General features: G+C 38.9%; 1 protein-coding gene across 1 annotated transcript in view; it reads right to left on the bottom strand.

Moving 5' to 3' along the window:
• The window catches only part of kcnt1a (potassium sodium-activated channel subfamily T member 1a), a 37,316-nt gene extending 28,168 nt beyond the window's left edge, over positions 1-9,148 (bottom strand). The window contains exons 1-2 of the mRNA XM_080874560.1: positions 9,039-9,148; positions 1,176-1,255 (exon numbers count right to left, since the gene is read on the bottom strand). Of these exons, the coding sequence (XP_080730686.1) occupies positions 1,176-1,255; positions 9,039-9,133 (175 nt within the window). The 5' untranslated portion in view covers positions 9,134-9,148. The remainder of the gene's footprint in view (positions 1-1,175; positions 1,256-9,038) is intronic.
• Positions 9,149-17,241: the final 8,093 nt, after the last annotated feature.

The following is a 17,241-nucleotide window of genomic DNA, read 5'->3' as shown; positions in this document are numbered from 1 at the left end:
CACCAGAGTCTCAACTCTCGCGGCTTAAGATGGGCCTGTACATGTGCCCAATTGAGCAGGGGACATGGCCTGTATTTATATAGCGCTTTTACTAGTCCCTAAGGACCCCAAAGCGCTTTACATATCCAGTCATCCACCCATTCACACACTGGTGATGGCAAGCTACATTGTAGCCACAGCTGCCCTGGGGCGCACTGACAGAGGTGAGGCTGCCGGACACTGGCGCCACCGGGCCCTCTGACCACCACCAGTAGGCAACGGGTGAAGTGTCTTGCCCAAGGACACAACGACCAAGACTGTCCAAGCCGGGGCTCGAACCTGCAACCTTCCGATTACAAGGCGAACTCCCAACTCTTGAGCCACGATCGCCCTGCAGGGTGCAGCAACATATCAATCTATATCAATTCCTTACAGTGTAGTAGTATGTTACCAGTGGAGTTCTTGGTGACTGTGGCCTCAACTACCTTAAGATCATTATCAAGCTCCACCCATGTGGTTTTGGGTGATCCACCACCTTTCTCGTGATCATCCTATGAGGCAAGATCTTGCATGGAGCTCCAGACTGAAGGCGACTGATGGTCATTTTATATTTCTTCCATTTCTGAATAATCACACCAACAACTGTAGCCCATTCCAGCCTTGTGCAGGTCTACAATCTCATCCCTGATGTCCTTTGGCAGATCTTTGGTCTTGCCCATGGTGGTGGAGCAGTTGGAATGGATGAAACAGATTCTGTGGGCAGGTGTGCTTTATACACATAATGACTTGAGATCAGGACCATCTCTAATTGCTTGGCTGATTTTTTGATTGATTGCAATTGACACATACTACCAATCTGCAGGAATCAGAATAATTCTGGCTGGGTTGTAGAGGATCAAATACTTATTTCACTCAGTGACATACAAATCAATTCACAATTCTTCATATAATGAGTCTTTTCTGGATTTTTAATTGATATTAAAATTAATATATAACTACCATGAAAATTTAAAACTGTTCTTTAGAAGTCAGCAAATGTACATATTCAATCATTATTTCCCCTTCTTTACACATTTGGGTCTTATTATGCACAGCTGTCTGGGTTTGCTTTTGTCGCGTTGCCCTTTAATGTGCCCTTTCAATTAAGCAGCACTCATCGTAAGAACATGAGATGGTGGCCGGTACCATCCACTTACTTGATCTTTGGTTTTTGATGAAGAAAAGCTTCAGGCGCTCCTTGAAAGTGTTTTCGTTCACATAAAACTCTACCTGCACCCTAACAGGTAAGAGAGGGAGAGAGACAGTCACACAAGAATCAGCAGCATTAACAGAGATACGAAGATGTTTTTCAATACAGCGACCTTAATACAGCATGAATATTCATAATGCTGTTTTTGTAATTATCTGCCTGAGGAGAGTTATGTAATTATCTGTGTCTGATTTAGTTTCCAATTACATGACAGGACTCCTGTAGGCCACGCAGTTTCAACTGAAGAAACCAAAGAGCAGCTGCTAGAGTGGAGCATCATTTTAGCCAGGAGTGAAGTTAAAAGAGACGAAGGTAAATATTTTTGCACATTTTTTGTATGCAAGACAACAACATTCATATTTTAAAAGGAAAAGAGAAGAGAACAGAGCCTTTTTTTCTATTCCTCTGATATCATCATTAAAAAGGTCATATAGTAGATGGGAACAGTTTATGCAGATATCACTGTGTCAGTGACATCTATCAGTGGCATTGCTAGATTTCCATATCAGACCAAAGCATGTTTTATGATGAGAAATCCAACATCCAGAAATGGAATGAAAAGACGCGCTTGTGCATAAATGAATATTAGATTTGTTTCTGCACCATCCCACAGAAGGATTACACATGTTGTGCGAGACATTGTGCACACCCGTTTGTATTTGCTATTAAGAATGATTTAATGAAGATGAAAATGTATATTCATCAGTGACTCCTTTACAAATTAACTGTGGTTATTGAGAAAATATCTTGAGTGTGAGGAGATTCATTTTTATTCTGGTATGCCTTAGTAACATTTTCAGTATCTCTCATCCTAATCCTGTTGCTGCTCATATTTATGCTAAATTAGAAATCACTGCATCTCCCCACACAGCTGCGTTTGTGCACTCTCAAAGCTGTCAAAGACTGATCCTCCTGCATCCCTGTGACAGCATCAGCCCATCCATCAGGTTTTGATGTGGAGGTCCAATCTAGTTTGAGTGCCTGTGACATTTTTTTCAAACTGTCGTGACTCCCAAGGAAAAACAACACGGGCACAATGAGAACATGAAAACTCCCAAAAAGAAGACACTTCAAATGTAAGACCCTGTTGCCAACAACTGACTGCCTGTGCTGTTGCTACTGTATCGCTTGGCTTATTACTCGTGCCAGCTGGTGAGATGCTTGAGTCAATATAGTACTGTGCAAAAGTTCTGAGTCACTCCTATTTTCTTATATTTCTCTTTGAAGGAGGGAGACTTACAACTTCTTTAAGGTTGTCTTGAGGAAAGGTTCACCAGACTTTCTGAAGGTCTTTCAAAGTTTTTCTTGCTGTTTTTTCACTAATTCACATTGTGCCTACACATACCAGAAGCAACAAGGTGATTCCCAGAGAGCTCTTAGCTAAACACTTGGTATATATCTGAGGAAACGTGTTGCAGAGGAAACAAGGTTTGAAGAAACTGGACAGTCAAGTCCAGGATAGCTGAGGATAAAATCAGAAGTGGCAGGTCTAATGAAGTACCTATAACAGATGAACAGTATTTTAAAGTCATGTCATTAAGAAATAGGGAAGGTAAATCCAGCAAAGACCTGACAAAAGACCTGGGAGTTGCATCTAGCCCTTCCAATTATCCATCTTCCAATTATCCAATGAAACCTTATCAGAAATGGTCTCAGTACAAGGATGGCTGTCAAGAAGACATTCTTAAGGAAGCTGTTTGGCAATAGCTTCATTTTTCAGCGAGGTGATAATCCCAAACACAGTTCAGTAAAATCATACCACACAGTGAAAACTAAAACACACCAGGATCTGCTGAGAATTGGCCTCGTCCTATCCTGGCCTCAACATTATTGAAGCAGTGTGGGATCATATTGACAGAGAAGGGAACAAAAGGTGGCCAATATCCATAAAAGAGCTTTGAATGTCCTCCAAGAAGCCTGGAGAACTATTTCTGAAGACTACATAAAGAAATGACAAGAAGGCTAGGCTAAGCGAGTTGAGGCTGTGCTGAAGTTAAAGGTGGTCAAACCAAATATTGACTTTTGTTAGAATTCTACCAACTCTGTTTTATCTCATTTACCTTATTTCCATCTATGTTTGCACAACTCAATAAATCACTGCATCTGTTTCTCATTTTCCTAGTAAAGTATTAGGAAATGAAGAGTGACTCAAGACTTTTGCACAGCGCTGTATACCTCATCAAATTATGCTAAATCCAAACTAGCTGGGATTAGGAGAGATTCCTTGGGAAAAAGAATCTCGCTTGTAAGGGGCTGGATCTTAGCTGAGCTGACACGGGCTGAAAGATGGGAAGAACCGAGGACAGCACAAACTATTACAGGGCTAACACAGAAAGAAAGGCAACCACCACACACTCTCACATCCACATGTCCATCCAATTTAAAACCACAAATTAACTTAACAAGCATGTTTTTGGACTGAAAGAGAAAACCAGAACACCAGGGGAAACCCACACAGGTAAAGAAAACAACAGTGAACCAGGAGGTTTAAAAACAAGCTTCTTGCTGTGTGGCAAAAAGAGAGAAAGTGCAAAAACTCCTTTGATCGCTATGAATGAAAGAGAATTTCAGTGCTGTCTTTGCAGTACTATTTTCTGATGCATGGGCATGGGAAGGTATGAAAAGGAAGGCATGAGAGAGATTAGCAGGATTTCAGAAAGGGTGAAAAACTGCAACGCTTCACTGATGCTCCATTAATCTCAAGTTTTGGCTTGTGGCTGAAAGGATCACAGTGGAAGGGAAAGGGCGGTGTGGGTTGTTGGATGCGGCACTAAAATGGCTATTACAGTTCTTCACGACACTAAAACTACATCACAGTGATGGAAACCCTTCAGTGAAAAAAACTGAGAGAACCGCTCTGCGATGAGAACTAAAAACATCTGTAACATGGGGCCAGCAGCGGGACAGAAATGGGCTCTGGAGGCAGAAACACTTCAAATGAGAGGCTGTGCTGTCGTATATGAGAGTCCTACAGATTGATCTCTGTCTGTGTCTGTCTGTCTGTCTATCGCGTCCTTATACCCTCCCACGCATACATAGGCCTAATGGGTACAAGTAATGGCCCTTAATCAGCTCCTGTTGAGCACACAATTACGAACTGAAGAGGTCTGATATTAGTCATACTGCAGTGTCACGTCGGAGTTTCAGGCAACAAGACGCACACTTCTGTGACCAATTAGATCTTTTTAAACGCTTGCTTGTGGCTCAGCGAGTGTGTGTGTGTGATCATTGCCTTGCTTTCATTAAATCAATGCAGCTCGAGGGGTTCATCAATAACAGCATAGACCTGTTGCTTCCAATCCAAAAGGCCCATTCATCAATTGACAGAAAATATATGGATTAATATATATGTAAAAAGTCCTCAAGCAAAAAGTCCCAAAAATCTTACAAACTTTCAGTTAATTTGTTTTTTCTTCTCATTTATGTGACACTAAGCTGACTTTTAAATTACCGCTAAAACAAATCAATTATTGGTACGACTGAAACAAAATGTACAAAGATTCAGTTCATGTGCGTCTCAGCAGTCAACATTTGCGCGTTTTCGTGACTGAAGACCTTTCCGTTTTCGACTACTTTAAATAGTCACCTTGCAAATTCGCGAGTGGGGGTTTTCACACTTGAACAAAAGAAGTACAGGAGTAACTGAGAACATAATAATCCACAATAGCGACCTTAAGATACCGTTTTACTTTCTATAATAGCAGAAGTGTCGATGCGTAAAGAAGAAATGACTTTCTGATCCTGGCCCCTATAAATAAATAAATAGGAAGGTTTTTTTTTTTGTTTGTTTATTTTTCCACCTCTTATCAAACTCCTGCTTATCTCCTAATAACTCCTAATACGTAATAACTACGACTCTTCCCGCCTGAAAATAATAATTCACAGCAAAGAGAAGGGGAAAAAAAGCCGTGGACAGCATTATTCTCCCGCCTCTTTACCGGCGCATCCACTTCCATTAACATTTGGACATCGTGCGCACTTCGGAGGGTAAATTCTCCTCTCCGCGTGGCCCTACCTCTGCCCGGCGTCACCACTACCAAACGTGTCCGACCTCCAGGTTGGGATGAGGATCTCCGGATCCATCGTGCAGGACACCTGTAGCTGCGTCGTGCAACCAGTTTGAATTCCTACAGATGACCAACGTGCCTCACTGCAGCTCTAAAATACCAGCGCAGCACTGCCGGAGGATGAACTGATTTTAGCTTTAACTTATGAAACGACACGATAAAGATAAGAAGATAAAAATAAGAAACCATAGACGAAGCGGTTTTTTTTTAAATATATTTTATTTTCAGATGCTTGTTGGAATATTTTTAGAAATATATTCCCGCAGCTCGTTTTTATTTTTTATTTTTTCCCTTCTTTGCGCGGGCCTGTTGCCACAGCAACGTTGCTTTGACAGGAATAACCCTAACTGCTGCTGCTGCAGCATGGTCCTCTCCAGCAGCACAAAGCTGTAAACATTCACTGTGCCATATCAGAGAGATTGTCAGATGAACTCGGATTTGTTTTAATTTGCTGTTGGCATCAGCAGCATGTCAGCAGACTACCCTCAGCCTGTTGGAAGGAAGTTTTCATGACTCGGAGCTCGTACAGTCTCAATGAATGTGCCGCCTTACCGTCTGTTCTTCTGTCTGATCATGCTAAACACAAGTTGGTGATGACGCTCGCTTTGCTCTGCAGGATGTGGTGGATTGAGACAAAAACAGAAAGATGATGCACTTTTACAAAAAGAAAAATGAACAGGCAGTGCAGATGAAAGGAAAATCAAGAGGACTGATCTGGCAGTCACCCTCCCTTCAGTCTCCCACCTCTTTGTCTCCTCTAAATTTGCGATGTCTGAAGTACTAATTTATAGATGACCTTGCCCCCAGCAGTCAGTGCTTTTGAAAATAGGAGGAAAGGCCATCCCTCTTGAACCCCCTTTCGCCCACACCAGTACAGCCACTCAGTGTGGCTTCTGAGTTGCACGTGAACACCCTTACATCACAGCCTCTGCCTGTAAGACACCTCATGGTGTTCAGGATCACAAAGTTTAGATAAAAATCAGGTAGGGGATAGTCAAGGCAGGGCAGTCAAACATAAGGCTCGGGGGCCAGAATTGGTCTGGCAAAGACTCCAATCCAGCTCAGTGGAAGGCTTTGGAAAATCTAAAGGGGGGCATAGATCATGAACGTTTAACAGTATTTTCATGTTTTACAGCTTTTTCTATTAATAAATAACTTTATCATAGCCATTTATACTACTTTAAAAGTTACATAATAGATAAACAATTAATATCTACTTTAGATATTTTCTACTACAGACAAAACAAGCTTTAATATAACACAAGACAGTCTGGGCAGTGGACCTTTTCTGTTGTTTTACACATTGATCATGTAGCAAACTGAGACATATTTTTGAAATTGGACTCAGTTGTGGCAAATTATGTTGCCACTACTGAGTGTTGATTCCTTTAGAAAGGAACCTTTGAGTGAGGGATGATTCCCCGGACAGATGTGACCGGTGACATTTGGGGTTTCAAGACACAGCTCTTGACTTGACCACTGGAACGCTAACCTGAAGCATCAGTCCCCTATAAACAACACTATCTCCTAAGGACAGAAGATGCGCTCATTTGCAGGGACAGAACAGAAAAAAAGACGGGAAACCATTTAAATAGGAGCTGGAAAGGTTTGGAGCTTTCTCGAAGAGAAAACGAGGATAGCTGTGAGGACAGCTGGAGAAAAGGTCATTTTTGACTAAAAGCATTGGTAGAGCTTGTTGTTATTCCTCATCAAACAAAACAGATATGACAAATATTACAAACAGCTCTACAGTCTGAAATGCTTGCTGCTGCTGTTATCACTTCTAAAATTACATCTGATCATACCTCTCCAGCGGTCCATCTGGAGAACACGCGATTATGCACTGAATAAACATCCCGAGGACGTTTTAGCTTTTTAGCTGACTTACCCAAATTATGAACGTCAATTCACTTCAAAACGTTATGCTGTAAGAGAAAAAAGAGTGCCTAATTCTTATTCTTTGAGTTTGTGCTTAAACTAATGAAGAAGGTCTCTAAATTCCCTAGAGTAGAATGTTTTTTATTCTCAGGATGGAAACCAGTGAAGCAGATCTCAGAAAAACAGAAGCATCACACACAGATGCTGCAGCTGAGTAGAACGCTGAAGGCAGAAGATGAGGAAAGACAGATAGACCGACGGAGAGATCTCATTTTCAATTCTGACAGTGAAGTAGGTCGCAATGTTGTCGCAGAAAAGAAAAATGTGTTTCAAGTCGAACTTCTTCAATCTTCAAATACGTACACAGACACCTGCTCCACAGCTTCTCATGCACCTCCCTCTTATTCAGCACCACGGACAGCGCCGCAAATCCTGCTACGTTTCTGGCACCTTTTAAACACAAACGCCACTTAGACCGGAAAAAGAGAACACTTCAGACTGCGCTCCTACGTGCTAAAGTCTGGAGGGGGCAAACACTGGTAAACACTCCATGAACAAAGCCTTTTCAGCAACTACAAAGAGGTGAATCAAGTGGGATTAAACTCCAAATAACAGTATTTGTCAGGAATAAAAAAAAAAAAAAGGTCTGGCAATCAGCACGCTTGATAAGTGAAAGCAACATGCGCGGACGACCAACAGAGCTGTGATGAGATTTAATTCAATTCAATTTACTTGTTTTTTTCACCCTGTATATGTCTTGGGGCTGTTGCAAATAAAACACTAATAACTTACATAAAATTCAAACAGTTGGAGTCAAAAATTAACAACAACAGCAGCCACTTAAAATAAAACAGGGGGAATAATGGATGTGTGCTCTTTTTTTAGATGTCGTCATTTTACACTACTTCACTTAATGCTTTCATAACGTTTTATAGAGGCTACTGACCAACATCAATTAATCTGACAATTTATTACCACAGTTATTAGTAATAGTAGATTCATCTTCACAAAATGGTGCGGAAAGAAACCAAGGTCTTCTTTTCTTTATTATTAGATTTACCCCCAAATAGTCCACATTAGGAGAGGATTAAGCAGCATTTGTTTAAAGATTACAGCTGCTTGCTTTGGGATACAAAACAAAGTAGGACAACTAACCGATTCTGACAAAAAAACATCCACCGTTTAACTCAACTGTTACACTTGCTTGCTGAGAGAGTGCTTGTTAGCAAATAATGTTAACTAACTAACATTAATCATTCACTAAAGTAAAGCAAAAATGAGATCAATAGCCAATCTTATTGGGCAAACAGCTGTTTGCTAAACGTAAAGAAATGGTGCATTGAAAGGATAAAAAGCCGGCATGTTAGCTATAATACTTATAATACTTAAAGTAACAACTAAATGTTGAAATAACTCAAATTAGTAAACTACAAATAGCAAAACAGCTAATTATATATGACCAAAACCTAAGAGTTACAAATAAATGTTGCAACAGCTCAACTTAGATGAGTAAAAAGCAATAAACAGCTAACACAGGTAGCTCAGCTAAGGGTCAATAGTCAAAATAATTTGTTAAAAGTAATAGGCAAACAGCAAAAGTGCTGAATTTAAGAGACAATTACCTGAAATACGAAGCTAAATTCAATGTTGAGAAATTGCTAAACTGGTGTATAGACAGCTGAAATATTAGGCTACCTATAACACCCATTATAAAGGTTATATGTCTATGAGCTGATGCGTCTGTCAGAATTGTACAAATTTTAAGTTTGACAGTTTCTTCTCAGCTTACTTCTTTCGGTTCCTGACCACCTCAAACACCACGTCTCAGCCAAGTTTGTGTGTTATAAGCAGAGCTTCCTGCCTACCTGTCATCATTCGGGAAGCTCTGGTCCCCAAGAAGAAGGTCTCTGAAGCGGAAACGGGGTGGCAGAGGAGCCACCTCGCTCTCTAGCTGCTCCATCTTGAGAGTAGAGATGTCTAAGATAACCCCAGTACTGCGGCTGCTGTTTTTGGTCTGGAGTGGGGCTGGGGATGAGCTGGGGGGAGGGACAGGAGAAAAGTAAAGAAACAGAAGGCAGAGAAAGTTGTGCAAAAGTGAAGGAAGCCAGTTGAGCCAATGTTGAAAGGAAACAAGAAGCACAAGGAGAAGGAAAGGAGGCAAGGAAGGTAAACATGGGATGGAAAAGTGCAGTTGACGGGGCCTGGGTATGGAGTTACAGAAAATCAGACCAAAAAGGATAATGCCCCTAATGAATACTTTATATTGTACTGTAAAGTTTATATTTTTGTATTTTTAGTAAAGATAATCCCAAACAATGACCTTTGCAGCTAAAATCTTTGTGTAATGAAGAACCAGCCAACATATGTTCACCTGAAGCACCATGCATTGTGGCTTCTTCACTATCCTGGGACAGAAGCAGGGACAGGCTAAAATGCTGCTGCTGTGTGATGATTCAGGCTTAAAAGCAGAAATTAGCATGCATTCAAGGTTATGTCGCTCCTGTGCTGCTTACAGACCATAGAAGACAGACCTGAGTACTTTCCACAACTTTATTAATAGGATTTAACTTTGTTAACAGAAGTGTTTGTTTCTTTAGATTAACAGAGTATACACATGCTTGCATGAAATGGAAAAAAATACCCTTTCTTTTTAGACACAGATCAAAGTGCCTTCTTTCAATTCAGGGCATGTTCATGTAGTGGTATATTTTTTACATTGTTGTACTATTACTTCACTTTTCCAAAATATCCAAGAGTATTTTGTCCACCACCAGGTTCAACATATGGCTCAGCTTCAACCACACATCATTCATATTATGAAAGATGATTATGAATCACTATAGATTCATAACTTGGATTAAAGTTGATCTCAACCAGTGGGAAAGAAAGTAAAGAATCTTCAGCTGCTGTGTTTTTCTGAATGGCTGCAGATGCTGAGACACATCTCTCTAATGTGCAGCCCGAAAGCCTGAGTAACATGCAAAGGTTAACCCTCCTGCCATCCTTTAAAAAACTCACACCCATCACCCTAGGGACCATTCTCAGCCACGCCATAAAAAGACCATATATCCATATTTTATTCCACTTTAAATTAGCCAACCTTGTAAAACTACTTCTCCCTGAAATATTCATGTAAAGTTTTAATTATATTTTCATTGTTTTAACCCTTCAAATCCCAGTGTTATTACATGAGCGCCCTGTGTTATAAGCCCCAAAAACCAAAAAACGAAACTAAATATTTCCACAAAAAACCAGTTGAAGTAATATGTGATTGTCATTATAAGTAGGCCTTTAGATGGACCAAAGATTGGCACCAACATACATTTTGACCTGCCATTATTTTTTTTGCATTTTTTTTGCAATTTAAAAATTAAAACTTCAAGGCCCTGAGTCTTCATTGACATCCAAGAAAAGAAGAAAAAATAAAATCATATGATGATAATTTGGGGTTGAAAAATAGCGTTTATAATGGAAGTCAATGGGCAGAAAATGGTCCCCAGGGTGATGGGTGTGGGGATTTCTGCTGCTCAGCCATTTTAGGCTGATTTAAGGAATTCACACTGGAATATTAACATTGACAGGTAAAAACTATCCTGTGGCAAGTTTGGTTATATTCCACTGAACACAGTGGAAATGGCAGCCATTTAACACATAGCAGTGGCACAAAAAGGTCCCAAGAAGGCAGGAAGGTTAAGTACAGCATAGTGGGATTTTACCTTTACTGCTGGAGAAGATGATGTGGGAAGATGAACTGATTCTGTCGCTTGAAGAAATGAGATGAATTAGAAACTCCAGAGTGAAGTGAGCGGCGTTATTTATGCCTTAATATTTTTAACTGTGTGGCTGTCGCAGCATGGATGGATGCTTTTGTGAGATTACACTCTTGCTTTCAATATTTGTTAAATGATCAGCGCCGGTCAGCACATCACCTTTATAATTAAAATATTGCATCCTTTGATAAAATATGACTCATTGCAGGGTAGTTATTAATGCAAGTGAACCTGGTTTGGTGTGAAGACGAATAACGTTTTCAGGCTCTTAGAATTGCACAAAACAGAATCTCCATCACTGTGTCTGTCAGCTTTGGTCCTCCATTAACCTTGTCAAACTTAATGCATGATTGATGAAGGGGATGTTTTGATTTTGATACTGTGATTTTGTTTAACTCATCCATCTAAGCAAATACAACCCAGGAGTAAAGTTCACCATTCAGCTCTCATAAGATAAGTGAAGACATGAAAAATGTGTTATTACATTTAAATAGTTCAGCACGTATGGATGCATGTGATATATCTGTATGGCTTCAGTATCCATTTTTTAAGAGAAGATGGTTTTTGTTTTGGCCAAAAATCATCCCAAATGTTCTTAAGAAAGCATGTGCGTGCACGGGTCAAACCAGGCATCACCAGCCCTGGTAATGGATTCATATGAGCTGCAGATAATCTGTTATCTATAGGCCAACACTGAAAGCTGAGACAGCACACCGGTGAACAGCTGGACACAAAACAGGTGATGACGGATGAGCAGATTGTGTATGGATGAGAAAAACAATGCAACACGTTTACGTCACATCAGTCACATTATTCAACAGGCAAATTTCCTGATATTTTTTTTTTAGAATCAAATCCCAAACTAACCCGCAAGTGAATATACTTTAAAAAAATAAAATAAAATAAATAAATAAATAAATAAATATATATATATATATATATATATATATATATGAATACAGGATCTAACTTCATCCTCGTCAATCACATAATGGATGAAGTTCGCCGGTTGAGGCTACTTGTTGGAGTCTCTGAGCTGTTGCTTGTCTTACCGTGGCTTGTGGTCGTTCACGCTCCCGTCATCGTTCACAAATGACTGATTCACGTAACATTCACTGCACATTTTGGCCGGAGATCCGGCGCTGCCGTCGGACTGGAGTGCTGCGGTGGTCGGCGTTGAGTCTCCCTTGGCGAAGTCGTCTTCCTGGATTAATTGCATCGGAGGGTGATCTGCCAAAAAGGAGTGTACTCCTGGAGATAAAACACGCGCTCCTTTAAAAGTGATTTTGACCGTGCGCGCGCGCGCGCCCCTCTCACCTATCCAGGTGCATTTCGAAGGTGAGTTTGTGTCAGCCTACGTACAGACAGAGGCTGCCAGCGATGTGACAACCGCCCGATGAACTCTTCAAACGGACACGCTGAGTGAAATCATTTGGCTGTCAGCGTGTAGAGTGGGAAACACTGTGGGACGCAGAGAGGACAGGTCTGCAGCAGCAGCGAACATCACAGCTCTGCTTATTGGGGTGCGGGTACACCTCATGACATAACTGTCGAATTATCACCCAACTCTTGATGATGAGGGAGACAGAGACGGAGAGAGAGCGAGAGAGAGAGAGTTTAGCACCATCTGTTGGAGGCTCTGAGTCTCCTCAGAGACTCCAACAGAGCTCAAGTTGAAACGGGAACATTAACATTTAGGCAAGGACACAAGAGATCAGCGCATTTCAGCCTTCAACATAAGCATGACCACGGAGTCTGAACAACGCTTGGACTTTTTATTTATTTATTTATTTATTTATTTTAAAAAGCTTATATTGTGCTGTACTGCTGTTTTTATTGGATGTTTGCCATCTTAAGCAATTGTGGTACAATCAAGCAAAAATACTGTTTAAGGGGGAAATGCATTCAGAGTGCAGAAGAAAAAGTGTCAGCAAAATCCACTTCAAGCATCACAAGTAAACATCTGCAGGGAAAATAGCCCAGCTGTGCTTGATATATAGATATTTTATGAGGGTTGTGAGACAATGAATATGTTAATCAATCAATCAATCTAATCTAATCCGCATTGAAACAAATGCACACAAAATCAGTGAAAGCCATTATATTCCCATGGATAAAAAAAAATGTTGACCATTTCCCCTTTTAAAAGGAGTAGGAGGAAGCTAATGCGTATTATATCCTACCTCTGTTTAGCTCATCTTCTATATCTGCTTTGATCACACCTTACAAAATGTACATAGATGCTATAAATAAATATGGCTATGTAATACATGGTCCTTTGTTATATATATATATATATATATATATATATATATATATATATATATATATATATATATATATATATATATATATATATATATATATGTTATATATATATATGTATGTTATATATATATATATATATATATATATATATATATATATATATATATATATATACATATATATATATATATATATATATATATATATATATATATATATATATATATATATATATATATATATATATATATATATATACATATATTGTTAGATCTATGATTATATAACTACACCTGTCCAAAAGTACTGCTTTATCATATGTCATGAAATACAATTATCCATTTAATTATCCATTTTAATGTACAGTACAACCACATACATATTTAACACCCTACCTCATCCATATAGTGTATTATCTGCATGAACCCAGCCATACCACTTCATATACAGAATGCATTGCCATGATAAATTCAATAATTCTAACTTTCCTGCAACACACTGGTGATGGGTTTGTGTCTCTTGCTGCTCTGTTATTCCACAGCAAGTAATGCCAAGCGAGATGACAAATTATAATAACAAATTCATAAATGGAAAAAGACATATTTAAGAGTATTTATTTGCCCCCTTCCACAAGTCAGGTCATAGTATAAAAATGCACACACAGACACAGTTACATGATATGCATCTATAGACTAATGATGGTGACTGGACGATGCCCACTCAAATGAGCTCTCTCCTTTGTGCCTGCTGTCAGTTTTCTCTCAGGTGTAATGAGCTGAAGCAGAAAATCACCCTCCATGCAGAGGAAACCCCGCCATCTTTACCATCGCACAGCAGGGGAAAGATGAGAGCCCAGCAGCTTGGCAGGTATTAACGTGCAGCTTTTCAGATAAGACGTTTCAGATAAGCTTTATGTTTTAGCAATCATTGATACACATGATTAGTCTGGTCAAAATGCACGAAGACTCCGAATATGAAATCTTCAGACTAGCTGAGTCCAAAAACTGTTTCGAGATGTCTTTCAGTCCCTGTGTTATAATTTTATCCTTCAGGAGAAGGTCACTAATGATGAACACTAAACGATATGTGGGAAAAAAGAAAAAAAGAGCATAGCTGAATGATTTCAACAACACATCCAGAAGCGCCAGAAGAAATAATAAAAATAAATAAATCTAATGTACAGAGAAAAGATTGACTGACTGGATATTTTTTATTATTTATTTCTTTGTTTATCTGATGACGCAAGCTGGAGCAAGTATGTACAAGACGTGGGTGAGGTGATATGATTCACTGGGACGGCAGTGACACGAGGTTGTTGAAGAGTTTGAAGCCGTTTGGGATTGAGTCAGTCATTCTCACTCCGGGGAAACATTTCTAATGCTGTAGATAAAGAGTGCATACATGAGATTAAGGGATTCCACCGGGAGAGATGTGTAAAGGTTTGATATCGAAAATACCATCAAGCGCTTGCTCACAGGGAATCGTTGGGTTTCTCTCTCGTATATTACCAGGTGTAAGTGTTGTTGTGAACTGGCACTTTATAAATATAACTGAAGTCAGATTAATTGATGTGGATTCATTTTATATTTATGCCAGGCAGTAAAGTCCAGCAAAATGTTTGTAGGCTTTTGCTTGTCAGCTTGTTTTTCAAATACTGATCACAGATTCTAGATCAGAATGAAAGAAGATGGTCTTTGAAGATCTTCGAGGGCTTTTGAGTGTGTTCAATCCTTGAAAAGAACGTATGCAATGTGTATGGACATTCTTCACAAAGCACATTAAACACAACATTTGCGCTTCAACCAAAAACCTTTTGCATATGACTACAGTAACATCGTGCTAAAGCTGGGCTGATCTCTACAAATAATTACTGGATTGCAATATAGTCTTATTCCACTCATTCATTATCTCAGGTGAATCCAGCAGCTATGTATTTAGTATAGTGAAATTAAGTGTTAAGTGTTTGTTATGTAGGTTGAAAAAACTCCTAATACTTTCTTATACTTGGATTTTGTACTCTGACCTAATGTCAGCAAGCAAACATGTTCAAAATAAGATTGTGAGAATGGAAAAAAAGCCAATAATATTTAAAAAAAATGTCTACAGACATCTTATCTTGATTTTCTGTAATTTGTGTGTGTTGTTGGAGGAAAATATTAAGAACAACAGTGATTTTTTTAGCAGGATTATAGATGTCACAAGTTTCACAGTCTAACTGTGGGAAAGATAAAGACGCTCTGCCATCCAGACAAAAATTTGATGAACTACAATATTATATTATAAAGTATAAATTAGAAAAAAAACCCAAACATATTTAAGTGGTTGCTGGTGGCTTGTGAAAACTCATAAATTCTTCTGCTAATCAGTCTTGGTGCAGTTTCGAAGCACTTCGTCTGTTCCCGAGTCACAGCATAGAGTTGAAAAGTGATTTTTGTAGAACATCATGTCATTAAAGTGACGTTAACCTTTGCACATTTGGATAAAAAAAATCTCCTCACTTTAGATGTTCTTGTTAAATGTGGTAAAATCAAATTAACTCTTGAGTCATGGCCATAAACCCTAAAACAAACAAACACAAAAATCACAGCAGCTTCTAATATTTAAATTATAATTTACTTTTTCCTACAGCCTGAGTGAAAATTTGTGCAAGATGTAGTGATAATCCCTCTCAGGTTTCCCAATAATTTTCCCAACTAGAAGCAAGGCCACGGCTACGTTGAGCTTTGACTTCAAAAAACAAATCCGTTCTTTCCTCTTTAAGTGTGTGTGAAAAATTTGGAAGTATTTCAAATATACTGCATTTAAGAAAATGGGACAAACACACAAACACAGCAAGCTTCAGCCTCAGTCACCGAGAACACATAACTGTGTTCCAGCTGTAGATGCTACAGCTACAGAGCTGCTTACTTCACGTTCTGCCAGCTCTGTATTTACAGTTGTAGTGACGTGACACACCGATAAGGATGAAAACGACCAGTGTCTGTAACATCTATCATTAGCACAAACTGCACTGGTTTTATCTTCCGTGTCTAAAAGCTTACATAAGGTGCGATACTATCTTCAGTGAGAAGTTGGACCTTTCCCCTGTGCCATCGCGGTCTCCATCTGGTGTGCGGAGCCACTGTACTGCCCTGAGCTAGAACTCTCCACTTCGCAGAGTTCAAATTCTAAAGGAAACCTAAAACAGTAACACGACTGTTGCATTTGGTTTAATTTTTCTATGTTAAAATCCTTGTACTTTCCGATTTATTGGGTTTTTAGTTTGTTTAAAATTTAAATTGATGGGTTATTGGCAGAGAGATGCACTATGTCATTTGGATACTGCATACAACATAAAACCACTTGTTTACTACTTTATTTGTACCTTAACTAACTGGTTACTTTTCAGTTTACCTTTTATTGTTTTAATTTAAATAGTGAGAGTCTAAAGAAAAAAGCAATATAAGACACTTATAGGTTAATGACTTAGACATGTAAGTGGACACAGTATTCAGTGAAAGCAGTACTTAAAACCTATTTGCTTATTTGTGATTTAACGTGATGGTTTATAAAACACATTTAACAATATGTTTTCATATTAAAGTATATTTGTAGCTACTGCATAGCCCAGATTGAACTGAAAGTAATCTTGTAAAATCGCCACGATTTTCATTCAAACGGCCATCACGTTATAAATTTCACAGAGAAACAAAAGCAAAGATTGAAAAAGGTACAAAGAAATGAAAATAGCTGAAATGCTGCCCTCTGGTGGAGATGAGTAAAAAGTTTCCAGCTTCTGTCCTTGCACTGAATATATACTTAGAATATCTACTAAGTATTATCAATTTTTAATTATTATTGTGGTTAAACCAGGGCGTTAAATCATTTCCCATGAAAGTTCCCTCAATTTTTATTCATTAATTTTTTTACACTGACAGGCACAGAAGAAATGCTATGGAGAAAAAAAAAACCTTTTCCTCTCAGTCTCACCCATGTTATATTAGTTGGTTCCAGAGCTTTTACTTAGGTTCCCATTATGTGCTACATGAGC

This window comes from Rhamphochromis sp. 'chilingali', assembly GCF_963969265.1.
Source record: "Rhamphochromis sp. 'chilingali' genome assembly, chromosome: 2".
Classification (NCBI taxonomy): domain Eukaryota; kingdom Metazoa; phylum Chordata; class Actinopteri; order Cichliformes; family Cichlidae; genus Rhamphochromis; species Rhamphochromis sp. 'chilingali'.
Note: the sequence above shows the minus strand (reverse complement) of the source record. Positions and strands in the feature narration are given on the sequence as shown.